Source organism: Salminus brasiliensis, chromosome 22 (genome assembly GCF_030463535.1).
Source record: "Salminus brasiliensis chromosome 22, fSalBra1.hap2, whole genome shotgun sequence".
Lineage (NCBI taxonomy): Eukaryota > Metazoa > Chordata > Actinopteri > Characiformes > Bryconidae > Salminus > Salminus brasiliensis.
Genome location: NC_132899.1, coordinates 25,831,749 through 25,854,774, shown reverse-complemented (window position 1 = coordinate 25,854,774; position 23,026 = coordinate 25,831,749). Strand labels below are relative to the sequence as shown.

The following is a 23,026-nucleotide window of genomic DNA, read 5'->3' as shown; positions in this document are numbered from 1 at the left end:
CTACAACCCACACAAGTGGCTCTGGTAGTGCAGCTCATCCAGGATGGCACATCAATGCGGAGGCTGGAGGCACTACCAGGAGACAGGCCAGTACACCAGGAGACGTGGTGGAGGCCGTAGGAGGGCAACAACCCAGCAGCAGGACCGCTACCTCCGCCTTTGTGCAAGGAGGAACAGGAAGAGCACTGCCAGAGCCCTGCAAAATGACTTCCAGCAGGCCACAAATGTGCATGTGTCTGCACAAATGGTTAGAAACCGACTCTATTAGGATGGTATGAGGGCCCGACATCCACAGATGGGGGTTGTGCTCACAGCCCAACACCGTGCAGGACGCTTGGCATTTGCCAGAGAACACCAGGATTGGCAAATTCGCCACTGGCACCCTGTGCTCTTCACAGATGAAAGCAGGTTCACACTGAGCACATGTGACAGATGTGACAGAGTCTGGAGACGCCGTGGAGAGCGATCTGCTGCCTGTAACATCCTTCAGCATGACCGGTTTGGCAGTGGGTCAGTAATGGTGTGGGGTGGCATTTCTTTGGAGGGCCGCACAGCCCTCCATGTGCACGCCAGAGGTAGCCTGACTGCCATCAGGTACCGAGATGGGATCCTCAGACCCCTTGTAAGACCTAATGCAGGACAATGCTAGACCTCATGTGGCTGGAGTGTGTCAGCAGTTCCTGCAAGATGAAGGCATTGAAGCTATGGACTGGCCGCCCGTTCCCCAGACCTGAATCCGATTGAGCACATCTGGGACATCATGTCTCGCTCCATCCACCAACGTGCTTTAGTCCAGGTCTGGGAGGAGATCCCTCAGGAGAACATCCGCCACCTCATCAGGAGCATGCCCAGGCATTGTAGGCACGTGGAGGCCACACACAATACCTAATTTTGACTTGTTTTAAGGACATTACATCAAGTTGGATCAGCCTGTAGTGTGTTTTTCCACTTTACTTTTGTGTGTTACTCCAAATTCAGGCCTCCATTGGTTAATAAATTTGATTTTCATTGATGATTTTTGTGTGATTTTGTTGTCAGCACATTCAACTTTGTACAGAACAAAGTATTCAATGAGAATATTTCATTCATTCAGATCTAGGATGTGTTATTTGAGTGTTCCTTTTATTTTTTTGAGCAGTGTATATACATGTTGCTGAAAGTGAATGTAAGCCACTAGTTAGCATGATCATATTCTATTCTAAGTGCTAATTAGTAGCTTTTTGCTTTATTCATTAGATAAGATAAGATAAGATAAGATAAGATAATCCTTTATTAGTCCCACAGTGGGGAAATTCTCAGTGTCACAGCAGAAAGGGATAGCAAGACACTCAGTTACAAAAACTTAACACTAGCATTACTCATTGCTGTACAAGTATGAGCAATAGAGTGAGGTAGAATGGCAGGTAGGGAGTACCTTCATCAAAGAACATCGACATCATAAGGCAAGATTAGGAACAGGATACTTCAGTAGAAATAGCAAAGGGTGATCAAGGGATGACACATTGCTAAGATGCTGATTAATGCTGGTGATTGAAACTGGAAAACATCCTACTTGTAAATATACTAGATACTATACTGGATACTAGAGGATACATTTACAAAGGTTGACAAATTCAAATATTTAGACATACACTGATCAGCCATAACATTAGTACCATCCGGTTGACTTTTCTTAGACCACTTTTGGTAGGTACTGACCACTGCATGCAAGAACAACACAGGACTTCCCTGATGTTTTGGAGATGCTCTGACCCTGTGAGCTAGCCATCATAGTTTGACCCTTGTCAAAGTGTTTCAGATTCATGTGCTTGACCATTTTCCTGCTTTTAACACATTACCTTCAAAACAGACTCTCCACTGCTTAATGTATTCCACCCCTTGACAGATGCCACTGTAGATAAAGAAAGCCAATGTTTTTATGTTGTCACCTGTCTAGAGTGAGCTAGATTTGCCACAGGCCAACCCAATGAAACAGGGAGTCTGAAGAGAAAGATATTTGAGTTGCTATTGTAGTGTAGCTAGTGTATTATAGCAAATCAAATCATTACTTGTATTCCTGAATGTATCAGTTATTGTCAATTGTCCAATCCCAGGTCGTATTTTCTCTACATTGTAATCACTGCTTGGTAACTGTTGCTAGGCACCATTTGCTCAAGCTCTCAGTTATGTATTAGTGCACTGCAGTTTACATTGGAAACTCAAACTGATTGAAAGATGCTGTTAATATGAAAGCACTTTGTCCATAGAGAAGCGTATGTTTTTCTCTGTTTAATCTGCAGTTAGTTCCACATTTAGAATTTAGAATTTTGCATTCCACATTAAATAGTGCATCAGTTACAGGAGTTACAAGAAAAAAGCTGCTAGCTAACTACAGACTCGTCATTTAAAAACAAAAAATGTAAAAAATAAATTTTTGGAAGTCTGCAATGTAAGGGTGACCATAGATCCTCTTTTTTTCCACTTTGTGGGATCTAAATTTGGGATTTCTAAATTGTGTATAGATTTTGCATTCATTTTATGCCAGCTTTAAACACGTCTTTTTAAGTCTCGCTTTCTCGCCACTACAACTGGTATACACATACCTGCATCCACAGGCAGCCATTGGTCAAAATACTCTCCACCACAACTGATTGACCACATCCTAGAAAAGCCTGAAAGCAAGAAAGCCTGAAAGCGATAAATAAACACAAATCAGTTCCAGAAAACAAGTGCAACCAAGTGCAACCAAATATTCTAAAAGGTTCAAAAGCACTGTGTTTTAAATCAATCACACACACAGTTATAGCCTGTCAAACACACCAGCGGGACTGAACAGTGCCCAGTGCTTTTGTGCTTTTGTATTTTGAATGCTATTTATTGGTGTTGGTAAAAGAATAAGTATTTATGTATTATTATTCCTTAACATACAGTTGAAAACAGAAGTTTACATACACTATATATATTTTTTTCTTTCTTACTGTCTGACATGAATTTAGAATAAACTGTCCCTGTTTTAGGTCAATTAGGATTACTAAAATTATTTCTATTTGTGAAATGGAAGAATAACAAGAGAGGAAATTGTTTAAGGCCCTTTTTATTACTTTCTTCAAAGTCAAAAGTTTAAATATACTAAGATACTATGTCTTTAAACTATTTGGTATATCATGTCTTTTGAAGCTTCTGGTTTATTGGCAACATCTGAGTTAATTAGAGATACACCTGTGGATGTATTTTAAGACAAACCTGAAACACACTGATTCTTTGTGTAACATCATGGTAAAGTCGAAAGAAAACAGCCAAAAAATCATTGAGAGAGGACTTGCACAAGTCTGGCTCATCCTTGGTTGCAATTTCAAGCCACTGAAGATGCCTCGTTCATCTGTACAAACAATTATACGCAAGTACTAACAAGATGGAATGTCCAGCCATCATACTGCTCAGGAAGGAGACAGGTTCTGTGTCCCAGAGATGAACGTGCTTTGGTCCAAATCAACCCGAGAACAAAAGCAAAAGACCTTGTGAAGATGCAGGCTGAAGCTGGTAAGAGTGTGTTATTATCCACAGTGAAACAAGTACTGTATCGACATGGGCTGAAACTAATGTTTGCAAATGCACACAGAGACAAAGACCTTACTTTTTGGAGCCATGTCCTGTGGTCTAAACTAACTAAGTGAACTGTTTGGCCATAATGACCATCGTTATGTTTGGAGGAAAAAGGGGTTGGCTTGCAAGTACATCATCCCAACTGTGAAACACAGGGGTGGCAGCATCATGGGGTTGTTTTGCTGCAGGAGGAACTGGTGCACTTCACAAAATAGATGAGATACATAAGATAAGAACATTATGTGGAAATACTGAAGCAACATCTCAAGACATCAGCCAGGAATTTAAAGCTTGGGCGCAAAAGGGTCTTCCAAAATGGACAATGACCGGAAGGATACTGCCAAACTGGTTACAAAGTGGCTTAAGGATAAAGTCAATGTTTTGGAGTGGCCATCACAAAGCCCTGATCTCAATCCTAATAAAAAAAAATCTATGGGCGAAGCTGAAAAGACATGTGCAAGCAAGGCGGCCTACAAACATGGCTCAGTTACACCAGTTCTGTCAGGAGGAATGGGCCAAAATTCCTGCCAACTATTGTGAGAAGCTTGTGGAAAGATATTTAAAACGTTTGACCCAAGTCATACAGTTTAAGGGGAATGATACCAAATACTGAAATGTATGTAAACTTTAGACTTTGAAGAAAGTAATAGATTAATAATTTTAAATAATAAATTGCTCTAAAAAAAATCCCTCTCTCTTTATTCTGGCATTCAGCAAATAGAAATAATTTTGGTATTCCTGATTGACCTAAAATGGTTTCATGTCAGGCAGTGAAAAAAAAATGCACATGTGTCTTTTTATATAGTGCATGTAAACTTCTGGTTTCAACTGTAGTTGCCTGGTTTTAAAGGGCCATAACCGTTTGCGGTAGCTGTTTTAGCTAGGATTCCTGATGGTTTTGGGTTAAAGCCACATAAATGCATGAATTGGTATTTCTTTAAACTGAAAGAAGCATGTAGACTTACTCTCGTACCAGCACCACACACTATGTAGAGTCATATTACTCTAGTTACACAAATATGACTCACATTGCGCAGTCATATATACAGAGTAGTGGTCTTCATTGGCCAAAGTTGTACCTGTTGTGAGCCAACTCGTGCTTATAGTGAGAAGTGTTACACTGCTGGTTGGGTTCATGTTGATGTAAACAGATGTTCACAGTTTTACTGTTGTTTTGTGTCACCGCAGGTCAGGAGTGGTATAGAACTCTCCAGTGCTTTGTCTTAAACCATTTCTGGGTGCTTTTTGAAGTATGCTTTGGGTCATTGTTCTGCTGACTCACGACCTCTGACAGGGACCAAGTTTTCTGACACAGCACCCTACTACACCCTGCTCTCAAAATATTTGGCAGTTTAGTTATTTCTTGCCATTTTGAAAAGGTGCCAATAATTTTGCCCATTATTTTTTTTTCTCTGCTTTTTGTGAATACCAACCAAAACATGGGAATACCAAAGCATTTGTAACTGCAAATAAAATCTGGGAAGTTCTGCATTTTCCAAAAGGAGTGCAGTGATGCCATGTCTGTAAAACATCTACCTAGATGGCCCACTCACTTTTTTAAAGGCCCTTCCGAAAAGGTATTTCTGCTGACGCCCCTGCATATTTATGTGACAGACATGTGCAAGCCGAGGGAAAGAGGCCAGAAAAAGTTCAGGTTATAGTATTGCATAAGGAATTTTGAGCGCATGAGAGCATTTTCTAACACTGGTCAGGAGCATTTCCCAGTGTGTAAGTGCTCTGCCGCACTAATCGCTTTCCACATGAATGATTTCAGGCTATAATGTGATCTTTAACCTTCAAGTTTGTCACAAAAGTTAAACAAAAATATTCCTGATGCGATCTCTGTGATTTTAATATAGAAAATAAAAATGCAGTTGTGGGTGTGTCTTTCAGTAAGTCATATTTACTAGTTACCCACCTGGTATCGTCTGAGTAGCACACAAACAAAGCTAACACAGCAGACAACAGGGAAAGCAGTGTTCTGTGCACTGGAATCTCGAGGACATTCAGTACAAACCATTGATAAATATGTCCTTTGAAAACAGATATTTTTGTCGATGCTGGTTAACCTTGTGCAATGCCATACAATTATAGCAAAGAATCCATGGAAAGCGGCTCATATTTCCCAATTCTAGCCACCAGTCTGGCTTGAGAAGCATGCTCAAAATATATCTTTGAATATAGCTTTAGCTTTTATTAAATGTTTTTTGTAATCTTATACTGAAAGTTGATGCTGAATAAGTACATTACTGACACTGCATTACTGTTTGCTTTAGAGTAGACAGTACTACATAATGTAAAAGGTCTATGTGTGACCATGTAGATGTTTGTGATACTAGATACTGTAGCTAACCATTTCATAGCTATTTACCACCTCTATGCACTATATGTCCAAATGTTTGTGGACATCCCTTCTAATAAATACATTCAGCTGCTTTAAGTGCACACACAACTTTGCTACACCCTGTAGAGAAATATTGCTATCTGGAGCAGATAAACATGAATAATGCCAGGCGTGGGCTAGAGAGGTATAAAACCCCCCAGCATCGAGCTGCGGAGCAGTAAAACTGTGTTCTCTGGAATAATGGTGCTCCGTCCAGTACTTTTGGGATGAGTTGATCAGGGTGGTGATCAGCCAATATAATTTGACATTTACAGACATTTACTCCAACATAAGCTGGATAGACCCTTTTAAATACCCTTGATTTTGAACAAAATAATGACTTAGCTGGTGTCCCAGTACTTTTGTCCATTTTGTACTGTAAGTTGCTTTGGATAAAAGTGTGTTCTGATTAAATAATAAAATTGTATACTGTTGGTGTAGTTCTAAAGCCTAAAACACCGGACTAGAGTTATTCAACAAGATAATATTACTGTATTGAAAAGTTAACATCTTCAGATATAGCAGAATACAAACTGTTTATACATGAAAGGTGCTAAAAAAATATTATTATTATTATTATTATTATTATTATTATTATTATCATTATTAGTAGTAGTAGTATTGTAATAATAATTATTATTATTGTATTATTGTATACATTATTGTTATTGTTATTATTTATTATTATTAATAATAATAATAATAAAGGATTATTATTATTATTGTTGTTGTTATTAGAATAATTATCATTATAATAATAATAACTAACAACAGCAGTCCCAAATGTTTGTTTGAAGTTCCATATTTTATAATATTGTTGGGAATTACTAGTAGTTCTTACAGTGTTACAATTATCTAGAATATTCTTCCCCATTCATGTGGCTCCACAATGTTCTCTCCATTCAAGCTGTTCTAAAATGCACCTTTTTCACACTATTCTAGAATGCTCTAGAAGTGCTGTGTATTTTTTGGCCTACCACATATATATATATATATATATATATATATATATATATATATGCTGCTAATCTTAGGACATTATAGATTCCAATATTATATTATATTTCTACTGTTGTAGAACAAGGAGAATCCTTCCACACTAATCTAGAATGTACTCTCCAATTCCGATTCATGTTCTGGAGATTACTTATACTGTTATACTGTTATTACATAAACTGTTCTAAATGTCCTTATGTTTCACATTAATCTATATGGTTCTCTTTCATCCATTCTGGTTTAGAATATTTTCCCCTATTCATACTGCTCTAGATCAAACCCTTTCACACTAGTCTATGTTCTCAGTTATTCATACTGTTGAATCTTCCTCTCCACTCATTCTGTTCTCGAACCTTGTCTTCGCTCTCACTGACTCATTGGCTGGTCAGTTCTATCTCTGGATATGGCAGCATTAGAGTGTATGTATGTGTTGGTTGAGTATTGTGAGTTCTGTGTGCTGGGGTCAAGGCCTTACAAACTGCTGCAACTGCTATACTACATCTCTATTAGATGAGCTTTATCTTCTGATTTGATGACTTCCACTTGGTGAGTGAGTAGATTAGATACTGTTAACGCATTCACCCTTTCACCACCACATTTCAGTGTTTGGAAGGTAAGGTGGTGAGGTGCTTTGTAGGCCATGTCAGGTTGGGGAGACAGCCCTGCTGTGTTAGCCATATGCTCCTGCAGTCCTAGTCCTGCAGTCTTTGGCCTCTTCTCAAAACCTTTTGGCGGGATGACACAGTCGGACAGGCCGGTCCACATTTGTCTGCCAACTTTTATTTTCACTAGCCATTGCTAAGATGCCTCATTTCAAAGTACTGCTGTTTCTAGATTATAGCCCCACCCTTACTACTGGAACTGGATGTGAATGATTTCCTGGCTGGCTTATGTAATGTTCTTTTAACAGTAATATTGCTGGGTAAGAGCCCTCCATCATGATCACTGTGTGTTATTATTATTGTTATTATTCAGGAGGTGCTAACATCAAACGGAAAACATCTGCTTGAAAAAGCCAACAAAGAATGCAAATTTTCCTGTACCTTCAGCAAATCCCAATTGTGCTGGGGGTCTAAAGAGACAGAAGAATGAAGCAGACGGGCTCAGCTGTTTGGCGGGATGAGCCGGGTCTCTGGGGCATGCAAAAGCAATGATAATGGTAATGATATTCAAGAGCATTTGAAGCAGTCGTTAAGGAAGGTGTTAATTACAGCTGCTCCACATCTCTAGAATCAGTGTTGCATTGACCAAAAAAAGTAGTGACTTTGCTGTTTAAATTCAAGGGCAGCTGGAGTCATAATTTCAGCTTTTGTAATGTGCTCATATCCTGTTCTGTCCAAGGTGAACAGCTGCTCTCCTGTTATGGTTATATCACAACATCAGACAACAAAAGCTCCAGCCAAATACACGGTCATACAGAATTATTAATATAATGAGAATTATTAGACCGTAAATTATATAATTCCTATTTAAATAGTTAGTTTATAATAATAATTAATAATTAATAATGTGATGTATATGAATAACAATATAAATATATTTTGTATATACAGTGACATGTAATTGCTTCAGTTAATGTAAACATATGTCATTAAATAATAAATGAATGACATTTATTTCAAACAATATTAACATGAAATGTGTAAATGTGTGTGCCCTGTGCCCCCACCTTCCTGGATTGTCCTGGACTTTGTTTGTGCAGGAAAGTAATGATTCTTTCCTGCATTTTCAACATAAACTGATTGATTTTATTGAAACCATTTGAGTTTGCCTGGTTCAGATTACACTCACTATCACTCACTGTCAGTGACGTACTTAGGCAAGGCAGCACCTCAACACAATAAGTGAAAAGATTAGTTTCTATAACTGTGATATTCTCGATTTAATCATGAGTTCACAAGTTTACCCATCCACTGAATTATGTAATATATATATAAAAATAAAAGCCAATGATTAAGCATCCAGCCATTTAACATGGGAAAACATGACAGCCTACTAGTAGATGGATTTTGTTTGTTTAACCATAAATAAAGTGTTATGCTTAGTTTGTACAAATACATTTTATTAGTTTTAAACATCATATAGGGGCTAATAGGACTTCACAGTCAAAGTTTCTGCAAAGATTTCCAACATATAAGTATTAATTGCAGTGCTGCACTGTGTTCTCTAATATAGTGTAGGAGTGTGTGATCGGGCTCACTGTTCCTTTGGGTGAATCCCATTCTATGAATCACCCTGCTGTAATTCCCCTCTTAAGATCAGTTCTTGCTGCCGCGTTTCCCACCGAATCCACCAAGAAGGCGGATCACATTCTTCTCAACATCCTTTCCCACTGATTCCGCACATTAAAGAATGAAGCGTGTGTTATTTATAGGGCTGAGGGACTGGAGGCTGATGAAACTTTCATGTGCTGCTGTAGGCACCGGAGTGCTCTGCAAAAGCCCAGTGCTATTCTACCCGTTCAGCAGGAGCCCACAGTAGAGAGACATTCCATAAACAAGGGTGGCCGTGTCGTTCAAAGGAGCAGATGCATGAATGATTTATGAGTCAGGGAGGAGGCCAAACCCCCTTGCCACCAGACTGTGTCATCACTGGCTCCCTGGAGACGTACGGTGCATTTTTGGTCTGCTGAGCCCACAAATCCCTGCATCATCCAAGTGATAGTGCTCAAAGGAGTAGTTCTGCGTGTTTCCCTCATGTTTCCCTCATACCAAATGTAGCCAAAGAGTCAAGACATGAATAGTGTCTGAGGTTTGATTTGTTAGTTTAGCACTGGAACTACAAATCTACTGTTGCTAACAAGTAATGGAAGGTTATGTGTCATTAAGAAATGTTCAAACTGCTTGCCTAATTCATTATTACCCCTTAAACCACATTGAGTTGGTAAGCGATTTCAAATAGCTTTGCTTATGTGGTTTGTGACACTTGTGTCAAACTATTTTTTAGGAACACCTATACACCTACTCATTAATGCAATTATTTAATTATGTGGCAGCAGTGCAGTGCAAAAAATCATGCGGCTACGGGCCAGCAGGAAAATGTGATCTCACTGATTTGGAGCGTGGCATGATTGTTGGGCTGCTTAAAATATTTGTAGAACTGCTGGTCTCCTGGGATTTTCAGGCACAACAGTAGTTAGAGCACAGAATTTACTCAGAATGGTGCAATAAAAAAGCTAAATCCAGTAAGTGGCAGTTCTGTGCCACAGTTCTTGCTAATAAGAATGGTCAGACTGAGTTCAAGCTGACTGAAAGGCTATGGTAATTCCTTCACTGATAACAACTTCACTGTACTGTACTGTACAACTGTGGTGAACAGAAAAGCATCTCAGAATGCACACATTGTACCTTGGGATGGCTGGGCTACAAGAGCAGAAGACCAGGTTAGGATCCACTTCTGTCAGCCAGGAACAGAAAGCTGAGTGTGCACAAGCTCACGAACACTGGACAGTTAAATAAGTTAAGCATAAGTCATTGCTGCCTGACAACTAGAGATTCCCTTTGATGACTTCAGCTCATTTGTACTATCTTGTCACCCTCTGAAAAGCTGCTGATGTTCGAGTGAGCTGCTTTACGACACTGCATTGGCAGTCCATCCACATAAAGGCATGTTAAGAATTGCCTGGATTGTAATAGACAGTGGGGCTCTTGCTTTGTTAAGCATCTCCTGCAGTATAAGCCTCCCTCTTTGTCACGTTATGTGTTAATTACTCTCCCAGATGAATGGGACAATAACATGGCCTTCCCCCCCACACCAGTGCACCAGGGTGGAGAAGGGCGTGATGCAGTTCACTGGAGGGAAGGCCCACACTGAATAGGGGCCTTGTAGAGTTTAGTGGAGTGGCCCATACAGAGTGAAGGGGAATGAAGACAGGCTTTGTCAGTGGCCTCAGGCGCTCTGGTTGTTTATTGTGATGTGGTCACATGAGAAATCTGTAGAGAATCCATGTACTATGTGGAAAGGCATTCCTACTTGCTTCCTTTTGTTTTAAGCTTATATACTGACCCATCCTTTGGCGGGCAAGAAGGCAGGACTTAAAGAGACATGTTTAAAGCTGTAAACACTTGTGCACAGAATACAGAAACAAACACTGATGTTAAATTTATGCAAAATCCAGGATATTTTACATAATAATATTTACGTAATTACGTAATAAACTGCATCACACAACATGAAATAAACGAGTAATTTCATGCACATATTTATAGACATAACCACCTGGTGGCTATGTGACCCTGTAGTACTGTATATAGTGCCACATACTAAGCACATGTAGCACTCGTACAGTGTGGGCATCCTTAATCAAATTTGTGTTAGTGTAAATAGTTAAATGAGTAGAAGATAAACAGATCTCGGAAAAAAAAGTTGAAATATTCTTTTTTAACATTTTAAGCAAGATTGTATGTATTATTTTTGTTTTGTACAATTTTAGAGTGCTTTCAAACTATAGAGCACACAAAAGAGACTGGAGCTCTCAGGTAACTTTTACCAAGGTCTCAGACCTTAGTGAGCTTTGTAGGGTTATGGCACTTGCACAGTTATCATTAGGAAAGATCAGGTAATGCAAATTTCAAAACTTTATAAATACTCTGACTCCTTTAATACTGTTCCATTAATCAGCAACCATGAGCTCCATTAAGCAGCTGCATAACACTCTGAAAATTAAAATAACTGGTAACTGATGAGCATTCCAGGTAGCTGTTTCCTCGGTTCATAAACAGGAACAATGGATCAAAACATCAGGAAGAAACCCTTTGGATTTGGATTTGGATTTGGATTTGCTAGAAAAGCAAATCAAGATCTAGAATCAAGATCTAGAGGATTCTGGAGTGCCGGTGCAGTATTCTACAGTGCAGTAACACCTGCACAAATAGACAAATTGACAAATACTTTGAATTTGGCACATTTGTGGCATGCAGGCGATGTCTTTATTCTTTTCCTTGACAGCAGGACAAATAAAGGAATAAATAAATAAATAAATAAATAACTGCAAAACCAAAAGAGTAAAACTGGTTGCAATCTTTCACAAAAGAGTGACAGATCGTGCAGAAGAGGAGAACTTGGGGGGGGGGGGTTAAAACTGCATACAGAATGACAAGTCTTCTTTTCCTAATGGAGGCTGTTTTTGGATTTTGTAGCCGGGAGCTTATCATTTTGAAAAAAAAAAAAAGTAATTCTATTCCATCTATCCCTTTCTCTCTCTCTCTCTCTCTATCCCTCTCACCCTTTCTCTCTCTCACTGCCTCATCTGTCTCTCTCTCACTGATGACATAATCCGTGCTCCTCCCCATGGGACAGTGCCAGGCTTGTCAAACAAACTCTAAGCCCTCTCTAAGCCAGTCGCCTGTGGCTTGCACGCTGGTCAGTTGGGTCAGTGTTGGAGCCGGACACTCGGTCATGACCGTTGTGGACTCTACTCAAACTGCACAAGGATGGACCTTTATAGTGGATCTATGAGAGGAAAGCATTGTGGAGCTGGTAGGTGAAACAGGCTTATTTTTGTTGGGTTCTAATCTGCCCTGGGCTTAGCCTTGTTGCATCACTGCTTGTTTCTTGCGGGGCAAAGATTACACAGGGTGAAAAAGGAGAGTGACCAAGGTGAGAAAGATGGAGGAGATACTAAGAATTCACATTCTCTTCCTCAGGCACTGACCACTGTAGCATACAGTGAGGGCTGTAGCATACAACAGTCTGTATTCCAGCTTTTAGAACGGCAGGTTGTGCCAGTGGAACAGATGCTAAGAAAATGTACCATCACGGTCATAACACACCATATGTCCGGAATGGTAACTTCATGTAACCATGAGTTTATTTTGGGGTTATTTTGATTGGTCCATTCATCATGAAGAGTAAATATTTTATACCACTATAAAGATTGCTGTTGCCCTTTACCTTTACCTAGCATTTCTCTGCATTTCTCTGTTGTCCCAATTTGTATTGATTTGTACTGGATTTGTACTTTATATCGTATCCATGTTATCATATGGCAGAACTCTGAAAATAAGCTGGATGAAGACACATTAGAAGGAATTGAGACTCTTGTCAAACACTCTGGTCAAAACTACTTACTAATGGTTAAAAGTCACCTTAACATCACATTATTCATATATGTACTGATATAATCACTGATATGCTTAGCAGTAATAGTAATAATAATAGCAATAATAATAATAATAACTAATAGAGTTCATGTAAATTAAAGCTTCAGTATTCTCTGTTCAGCCCACAATCCCCATATCAGTGCATAGATCCAAAAATAAAGACATATATTAATTAAACCAATGATGCCATATGAAAAAGAACCTTTGCAATGTAAAAAAAGTCTTAACATTCTTTAACATTCATGTTTCCTAATTCTTGCTCTGCATGCTTTGCCAGGTCATGCAGACTTTTGTGAAGTCAAGTCGAGGCTGAGAATCAGGCTATGAATCGAGCTGATATTAGAAGCGTGTGAAAATGAGCTCCAGACTCTATTTAAAGCATCCTTAGAGAACTGCAGTCTTTGGAGAATTTATCTGCACTAGGAAAAACTGAAGAGAGATCAAGAACCAAGGCATATTTATGTGTGCAACAGTAATTATGAGGAAAGGATCTCGCAAACAATGTATGTTTTTAACACTTCATATGCTTAGATTAATTGTAGCATCCTGGATACTGCAGAATATGTCACACAGTTGCGGGACAACTGCACTAGTCATAACCACAGATGGACATTCTTAATAATCCCACGACTGTGTCCTTAACCACAAATCCGTCCTTGTTGTTCTCTTGGTTATAGTTCATATGTCCTTACATGGAGAAGAGTCCAAATTTAGTTTGAGTCTTTATTCCCTGGGCGATACAGCTGCAGACTTTAAAGAGTTTGATGTAGTATGCAAGTTTCAAATCCGTTCACTCTCTGTCCATCTAGTCCATATATGGGAACTGAGTGATGGGAACCAGTTTTGATACCAGTGTCCACAAATCATTGCATTTACACACAGTATATACAGCTATTCAGCCTACAGCAGGTTAGCCCCGCCTACTCGCACTGAAGTAAGAAACAATGTTTTAGCGCAGTTTTTATGTGACGAACAATTCATGACAGCTACTCAGAACAAAAGTCCTTCGCATGTCCTTTGCATGTATCAGTCAGAAATTGCAATTATGTGTCCTTTTAAGGAATAAAGAGAGGTTAGAAAAAAGTCATGTTACAAATAACCAAAAACAACTGCTTTTGGTATAGTTACATTTATGGCATTTGGCTTGTCCAGAGCAATTTACATTTGATGTATGTTATGCAGGTAGGTGGATGTAGTAGATGCAGGTTGGTGTAGCATGGTGCAGCATCCTAGTCTGCATTGGAAAGGGCGGCATTATCTATTATGCTACACAAACTGCCGTGACCCATGCCTGTATCAAAATGTATACATGCATGCAAATGCCCCATTTAAAATTGCTGCTGTCACACAAATATACCATGTATCTCCATTTTTGGTGAATCTGACAGTTGTTCTGTACATTGTGTCAATATTTCATGATGAACGGACCATTAGAAATGCTCTGAAATGAGCAAAATATTTGTGCTTTGACTTCCATAAAAATGTTAATACAGTTTTCTCCATCTGTAAAGTTAATGTTTTGGGGATACAAGGTTAAATATAAATGTATAGGATATGGGCACTTCAGAGAAAGAACAAGCCGTCAGTCTGTGACAGACAGTGGTGGTAATTCTTTAAAGTATAGCTACATGTTGCAGTGTTGCATGGATTGCTGGTTACAGTTTTATGGGATTTGTGCTACACAGATCAGCTTCATGTTATGCAGTAAGCATTAGGCTCTGACTCGTCGCTGTAGATGAATGTCATTTTCCTTCAGACGAGGAAACTGAAGTTGCAGCAGCCTGCAGCTCCACTGCCTTCCATTACAAATGGAGCTTAGTTAAGCTCACAGGATTGCTGTAATCACATCCATTTGTGTATTAAGCCTCAGATTACTCAGATTTTTTTATTTCAGAGAAAAATGATGCTGTTGATCCTGTTTTAGACATTTCACTATACTTTACATTCCGTTACTCTTCCATTCTCACTCTTAAAGTTAAGGGTTCCTTTTTTTTAATTTTTATTATTATTCTTTTGGCAGAGAAACAATAGGCTGTATTCAACAACCGTTCTTAAGAAGAAATGTCTTCTTAAAACCAGCTTCCACAGATTTCTCACATTCACCAGTGCTTAATTATTTGGGATTTGTTTAATTTGTTTATAAGGATGTTGGAATCCGTCATTAAAAGATCAAAGCTGGGAAGAATTCTGTGGTATTAAAACATCATGAATCAGCGTAGACTATTTGTTTGGACTTTTTTCAAGAACAAATGGACAAAAATTCTTAGGAAGACATTGTTGAGCAAAGCCCATTGTGCTAAAAGGTCCTGCACACTCATTTACCAAAAATACACACACATACAAACAGGCTCAACTTTATAGTGGTGGCTTTTTTTAACCATGTGTTCTTCTTCATTACTATGGAAACTAGCCTCAGTGAGCTCTTTCACTTCACACACTGCGCTGCTGGCTTTGTCAACTCAGTGTTTACGCTGACTTTACTCTGCTCACTCTGCTCTGGTGTGTGTGTTGAGATGAGACCAGCAATTAATTTTAGCTTTGGTGCTTTTTAGACCTTCTAGTGACAGGTCAACCCACTGAGCTGTAATTACACACAGAGAGAGAAAGAGCGAGAGAAAGAGAGAGAGACAGACAGAGAGAGAGACAGAGAGAAACAGAGAGAGGAAGAAAGAGATTTTCCAAAAGCCCACACTTATCTTCATCATGGAGTTTGTGTTGAAAGTAATCAGCACTTAATGAGTAATCTTAAAGAGTTTGTGTGGGATCTTTGCTAGTTTTTAGTTCTGTAAGAATATGGAGTAAGAATGTGGATCATTATGGTGATGTTCAGCAGAACAGTTGTTCTCCACTAGGCTGGCTCACTACAGTACTGAGAGATAACTCATAGTCTCATACTCCTCATCGTTTTTCTAGAATGGCTCAGTTCATATACACTGCACATAATACACAAGGTTGTACTCCATTTGGACACCATCCGGTTCAAAAATACAGTTTGTATTACCTCTGTAGAAATTGCCAGCATGTTCAAAAGCACATGAGCGCAAAGGTTACCACGCCCAATGCCAAATGTGAGCCAGAGGAGTGTACAGCCCTTTAAAGGGGGTATACAGCTTATTTGAAGTAATGGAGCTCCAGTACATTTGCTATGACTTGGAGTGGCATTTGTGATCCAGAAATAATACTTAGAGATTATTACTGCAGCAAAACCTTTTAATACCCTTCATTTTGTACGAAACATTAGATAAGCAGGTGTCCACAAATCTTTGGCATGCAAAAACCTTATATCTCCTTATTGCTGCTTATCACGTTATGCATTATTTGATTCAGTTGAAACCAGTTGTTCTTTACATTGAAATGCTCCAAAAAATCTTTTTACATTGACATTAAGGGTTGTTTTCTTTGCCATTTTGGAGACACAAGGGTTTTGCATGGCAGCAGTGATATATACCAATCAGCCATAACATTCTTGAAGGTCCGTTCTTGAAGGTGATGTGTTAAAAGCAGGAAAAATGGGCAAGCATAAGGATCTGAACTAAACTGTGATGGCTAAACAATTGGGTCAGAACACCTCCAAAATATCAAGAAGGTCTAGTGGAGTGTTCCAGTATGCAGTGGTCAGTGATTGTGGTTTAAGAAAGGACAACTGATATCTTACAACTTACAGGACTTAAAGGATCTGCTGCTAATGTCTTGGTGCCAATATATCCTTAAAAGCCACCTCAGACTGACAGACTCCTCTAAATTCATGGGAGCCAGCTGGTATTTTTTAAAGTTAATATAAAATATTATTAAAAACTCAGGGAGGTCGTTCAAGGGTTCTTTAACGGGCATGTTCTATATAGAACCATAAGAACTCAAAGAACCATTTGAATATCTCAAATGATTCTTTGCCTGGATGTATGGTTCCTCGTTTACAAAGAAAACTTCTTGTAGATGGTTCTTTGTATTAAGCCTTTAAAAAGGCTCCTCTATTATCACAAGTCAAAGAACTTCGGACGTGATTGTGTGTATATGCTGAGCCTGGGTGAATGTTTCTTGTGCTTTTCTCACTTCTGAATGGACTCCTTTCTTTTCAACTGTGTGTGTGTGTGTGTGTGTGTATGTGTTGGCTGATTTTAGCTGATTGTGCAGTTAGCACACTTGTGGAGAGTTCCCCAGGATGCCAGTCTCTTTCAGGTCCACTCATTCATTACTGTACTAAGCTGTTGAAATAGGGCTGTGTCTCTACAGTAGTGTGGAGTGGTGTGGTGTGCTAAAGGTAGCTAAACTCTTTGGATGTGGTTAAGTCAGTGTATCTGCATCTTTAAGAATGATCAGTTTTGAACGGGATATTCACAGAAATCTTTACATACAGTCTTTACAACAACTACATGTCCAAAATGATGTAGACACAAGCTCATTTAGTTATAAATCAAGGGTACTAATAGGCCATCACCTTTGCTTCAATGACAGCCTCTACTCTTCTGGTAAGGCCTAAAGACTAGATGTTGGGACATTGGATTGCATTTAGCCAGGATAGCATTAGTACTGATGTTGGATGATCAGGTCTAGATCATAAACACCACTATCACTTGTCCTTATTGCAGTGGATGGACCTTTATCACTCCAGAACATTCGACAGGCAGTGCTGGGTCTGGAGCTACAATTTTAAAAAGATCAGGCATTTAAATGAGAAGTGGACAAATGATAAAATAGAAGCTGTATCTGATTATACATGGTAGTGTTTGAGCACTAGAGAATCCATACATCCACACAGAAGTGTTAAAGATGACCTGGTTCTCTGGATATGTCTTTGATACTCTTAAACTCTCCACATCCTGTTGAACAGTGGCCAGCATTTTCACGCATCACTGACATTAGCAGACCCCATCGCTGCAGCTTCCTGAAATCCTGCAGTGTCTGCGTTTGTGACCGTGATGACCTATATAAAAGGCTTTCTCTTACACAGACTCATTCTTTTGACAGCTTTATCAGTCTGACCTTTCCTGTGGATTCATTAACAGCTTAAGCAATGGGTTTCCTGAATGAACTGCAACCAGTTTTATATAGAGGAAACAAACATTTCCATGGCCATTACAGTGTTTGTATGAATATACGATCCATCAATGATGGTCATGGATCCATTATCATACAATAAATCTGAACCACGTAGGGTCAAAAAGAGCCCTAGTTTATCTTCAAGCAGTCTTATGGACAAAAGCTTATGTCATCTTCATAAATTTAGTATCTTCATAAATTTACAGGAGAAGAAAAACCCTTCTTAACCTTTATAGGTAGTCCATGTACTTACAATAAAAAGAAGATTCAAAAAGTAAAAAAAAAATTAAAATGGAGATGCAAGGTGTTTGTGCAACTTTAACGACAGATACATGTTTTTCTAGGTGTGTGTGTGTGTGTGTGTGTGTGTGTGTGTGTGTGTGTAATTATATTGTATAGCTCTAAAATCAGAGGAAGTCAAAGAAAAGTGGCAAACAAGGACAATCAAAAAAAAAAAAAAAAACAGACACAAAAAACCCTCTAAGATAATAGAATTTTCTGTCAGTGTCCCTACTGGTAGTCAGATAATGTTGAATAATGTTTTTTTCTAGATTAAATAAATGCTTGCAACAGAGATCAACATATATGGTTTATAGTTTTAGGGCTACTCTTTAAACAAAAAAATAGAAATTATTTCCATTTCTAACAATTTTCTGAAACCTGGTTAAATTACTTCTTGTCTTTACAGCCAGTGTTGTATTTTCCTGGAATTTGACTGAAATTAGTCCGAACTTCAGTCCTGACTTCTTAACCAATGGGGGGCATGCTTGGCAGGATTTAACCTGTATACAGTGGCTTTGAAAAGTATTCGTACCCCTTGAAATTCTCACATTGTCACCTTACAACCACAACCTTAAATGTATTTTATTGACATTTGACCTGTCTGTGTTCTTTGGACTTCATGGTGCTGTTTGTTCACTAGTGTTCTGTAACAAACCAGTAATGCCTTCACAGAACAGGTGTATTTTTCCTGAGACCAAATTACACACAGCTGGACTCTATTAACTAGCTGAACTAAATAAATGGCTTCTGAAGGCAATTGATTGCACTGGATTTTATTTAGGGGTATCAGAGTAACATTGTCATTCCACTTCACAATTATGTGCTACTAAGTGCTGGTCTATCCCTTAAAATCTCAGTAAAATACATTTAAGTTTGCGGTTGTAAGGTGACGTGAAAAAATTCATACTTTTTTGTGTGAATACTTTTGCAAGCCACTGTATGTATTGTACTGTATTGTACTAGGAACATATCCTGATTAGAATATGACTGCAACATTTAAAGAGATAAACTACCAGAACTCTACAGGCATACGTTTTAGTTACTAGAAATCTTTCAGCCTTCTCATAAGGTCTAGAAGGCCTTGAGGTTCCCCCTCTGCCAAATAGGATATATTCAAGCCCCAGCTTGCTGTTGCAGGATTTGGGATGTTGACTAACTGATGTTACCCAGAATCCTCCACAAAGATGATTCTGAAGCTCACTCCGTTTACTCTCTCTCTCTTTCTCTCTCTTTCTCTCTCTCTCTCTCTCTGCCTCTCTCTCTCTGTCTCTCTCTCACTTTCTCTTTCTCTTTCTCTTTCTCTTTCTCTTTCTCTTTCCTGGTCTCTCAGGAAATAAGTCACAGGACAGTGGAATCGCAGAGATGGAGGAGCTTCCTGTTCCACAGCACATCAAAATCAGTAACATCACATGCGATTCTTTCAAAATCTGTTGGGACATGGACTCCAGGGTAAAGGAGCGCATCACACACTACTTTATCGACCTCAACAAGAAAGAGAACAAGAACGCCAACAAATTCAAACACAAGGTGTGTACAAATTTACCTCACTCCATGTGCTATGTTCCACTTTGGGATACCTTAAGACCAACTTGGACTAGGGTAAAAAGTTTAGAAAAGTCTGATTCACGGCCTTGTGTGGACCTGGTGCGATTAAACGTGGCATATTGAATTTTCATGATTAAATCATAACAAGTAAATGCACACAAATATAATGTGTTATATCTTCATGTTGACTTATCTTGATGTTGCATATATCATATAATTGGCTGTAAGATTCAAAATGATTGTAATTAGTATAATTTTATTTTTACCTGACTTGAAGGTTTTACATGTTGAAGTAAAAATATCGCTACTTTACCGATCAAATGACTGAACTAACAGTAAAATACTCTAAAAATAATTTCCATTTCCAATTCCATTTAGTGCTGAGAAGGGTTCTTTGATGATACATGGACCATTTGTAAAGGTTTTTAAAGAAGAGAAGAACCATTTATACATTGAAATAGGTATTCGAATTGTCATGGTTTTATACAAACCCTTTATACAGACTAGGTCTTTACTAGAGAACCTACAAAGAACCTCTCATTTATGGATGCTCCTTTTCAAAAATGAACCATCAGCTGCTTAGCTAAAAAGCAACTCTAACTCTAAGTGAAACATCTAAGTCTATCCAGAGTCTATCAGTACAGAAACAGAAATGTACTTTTTGATGATCAATTAGACTCAAATAAATGATAAGGCTCTAAATATGGAAATGTAACTGACTAAATGTAACTGACTAAATGTAACTGACTAAATGTAACGACGGATAACCCATCTCTGGAAAACACAACAATATTCCAGTCTTGAAGGCCTAAAGTCCAGTGCAGTTTGGCAAGCTTCCTGCTCAGGTGAACTATGCGAAAACCAGCCAACTGCTCACTACTGGTAAGAAGCACTGAGAGTGTGCATCTGTTCTCTTGTCTGCTCCCCCAGGATGTGCCCACTAAGCTGGTAGCGAAGGCTGTGCCTCTGCCCATGACAGTGAGGGGACACTGGTTCCTTAGCCCCCGCACAGAATACACTGTAGCAGTGCAGACCGCGTCCAAACAGGGTGACGGGGACTACGCCGTCTCTGAGTGGAGTGAGATAGTGGAGTTCTGCACGGCTGGTAAGACCCCTTTCTCTGGTAGTTAAACAACATTTGGTTCCTGCTGCAGAATCTGATTGGTTAGTATGCTGCTTAAGTTGTTGTTTTGCTGGATCTGCTAATAACACAGTATTTCTTATCTGACTTTCCATATTAGACTGACTGCTGGTTGCTAAGTTACTACAAACTGTTGACAATTAAAACCACACACTACTGTTCAAAAGATAGGAAGCACTTGTCCAATTAATACATTTTAAAAATGTATTTACACTTAAGAAATATAGGTTTATTACCAGACTACATAAAATGGTCATTGCAGCTATTTTACTGAATATTTTGAGCATATTGAAACAACAAGAATGTAAATACATGATAAATATTGTACTGTAATTCTCTGTAGTTTACATTTTTTGGTTTTATACATTTTTGTTGTTTTATAATTGAAAATCATTCTAAACATTTCGATTGTAGTCCACATTTTAAAATCTTTTTAAATCTTTTCCTTAAATGTAAAATCACATATAAAAATTTCATACTGACAATGCTATCTTTAGAATGAGTAGTAACCATCACTCTGATCTGTGGTATCACAATCTAAGGCTGATTGTGGTGCTTCTACTCGTTTTCTTTGTCTTTCCCCGTTCAGATTACTCCACAGTCCATCTCACGCAGCTGCTCGAAAAAGCGGAGGCCATCGCAGGCAGAATGCTCTACTTCTCCGTGTTCTACCGAAACCAGCACAAAGAGTACTTTGATCATACAAGGCATGTACTTACACTGCTTTTACCACATCACAACGAAACTTTTTCTACCCGACTGTTTACAGTGTATTGTGATGTATTGATTCATCATTGTAATAACTGTTGTGATAAGGGTGCTGGTGGAGCTTTTATAGTACTTTTATAGAACCAAGATATGATTGAATAGGGGGCCCTTTAGCTTAGGTTTCCTTTTGTCATGAAACATGTTTAAGGACCAGCATTATAGACATGTCAACACCAAACTGTTTCATGTCCTCATGAGGCAAATCCTCTGTCTACTACATTACATATACCATTGCAGTTGGAGCAAAACCTTGTCTTTTCAAAAGTGAAAGGATTTTATTTCAAGTAATTTGGAAGATTTATATAGGTCCATTCATCATGAAATATTCAAACATCTGGCCGAAACAAACAGCTTAGACTAGCATGAATTCCATGTTCATCTGAACTGGTCTAAACTGCTTTATGCTGGTCTGGTTTGCTGGTGCATAAAGAACAGCTGCCTTTTTCAGCTTGTGTATATATATAAGAGTTAGCTTACCAGTTATTGAACATTACACAGCTACATACCTGTGCACTGGAAGAATTGTTTAGTTGAAGCTGAGAGACTATTTACTGCTGGAAGGCTTCATTTACATTGGGCATTGTAAAATATAATATATGTATACAAAAGCTATCAAGTGTCGCTGCACATTGCTGTAAAGGATTATGCTGCACCAGTTAGCTGTCTATACACTTCATGGCCAAAACACAGGCTGGGATTGTCACACGCTAGCTCTTAAAATAAATTAGCCTTCTAACTCCAGTGAGAAACATAAGTAGGATGTTAGCCTTGCTGATTAACTACATTTGTGCAAAGAGAAAAGGTGTACCTATTTAATTTCCCATAATTTTACATAGGACCCTCCACAACTCTCACCATATATTATTAATGACAGAGTACAACAACTGTTGGCCTTCTTAAATCCTTGTGGCATAACCAGTAATTCCACTGATCTGGAAAACACCCAGCCTATCCTGCATAGTCCTAATGCCCTTCCTCACCCAGCCTAGCCTGCATAGTCCTAATGCCCTTCCACTGTAAAGCACTGTGCCATCTATTAAATGAGAAGCTCACTTTCGACAGGCGATGAAACTGCACACAGCAGATGAAGGCAAATGACTTTCCATTGGTTGCTGGATCCTTATTCTCATACGCTTGCATGAACACAGCCATCAGTGAAAAGATCTGTGGGGGCAGTTGCGTCTGCAGTTG

The 23,026-nt window shown here is 38.8% G+C and overlaps 1 protein-coding gene across 2 annotated transcripts in view; it reads left to right on the top strand.

The window, feature by feature from the left end:
* Positions 1-23,026, top strand: part of phyhiplb (phytanoyl-CoA 2-hydroxylase interacting protein-like b) — a 33,374-nt gene that overhangs the window by 5,576 nt on the left and 4,772 nt on the right. Inside the window, exons 1-4 of one of the 2 annotated variants that reach the window (XM_072667014.1) lie at positions 12,296-12,439; positions 19,712-19,908; positions 20,857-21,031; positions 21,657-21,774. In XM_072667014.1, the coding sequence (XP_072523115.1) occupies positions 12,394-12,439; positions 19,712-19,908; positions 20,857-21,031; positions 21,657-21,774 (536 nt within the window). In that variant the 5' untranslated portion in view covers positions 12,296-12,393. Of the gene's footprint in view, positions 1-12,295; positions 12,440-19,711; positions 19,909-20,856; positions 21,032-21,656; positions 21,775-23,026 lie in introns of those variants that run through there. The other variant, XM_072667013.1, reaches the window with a different exon arrangement.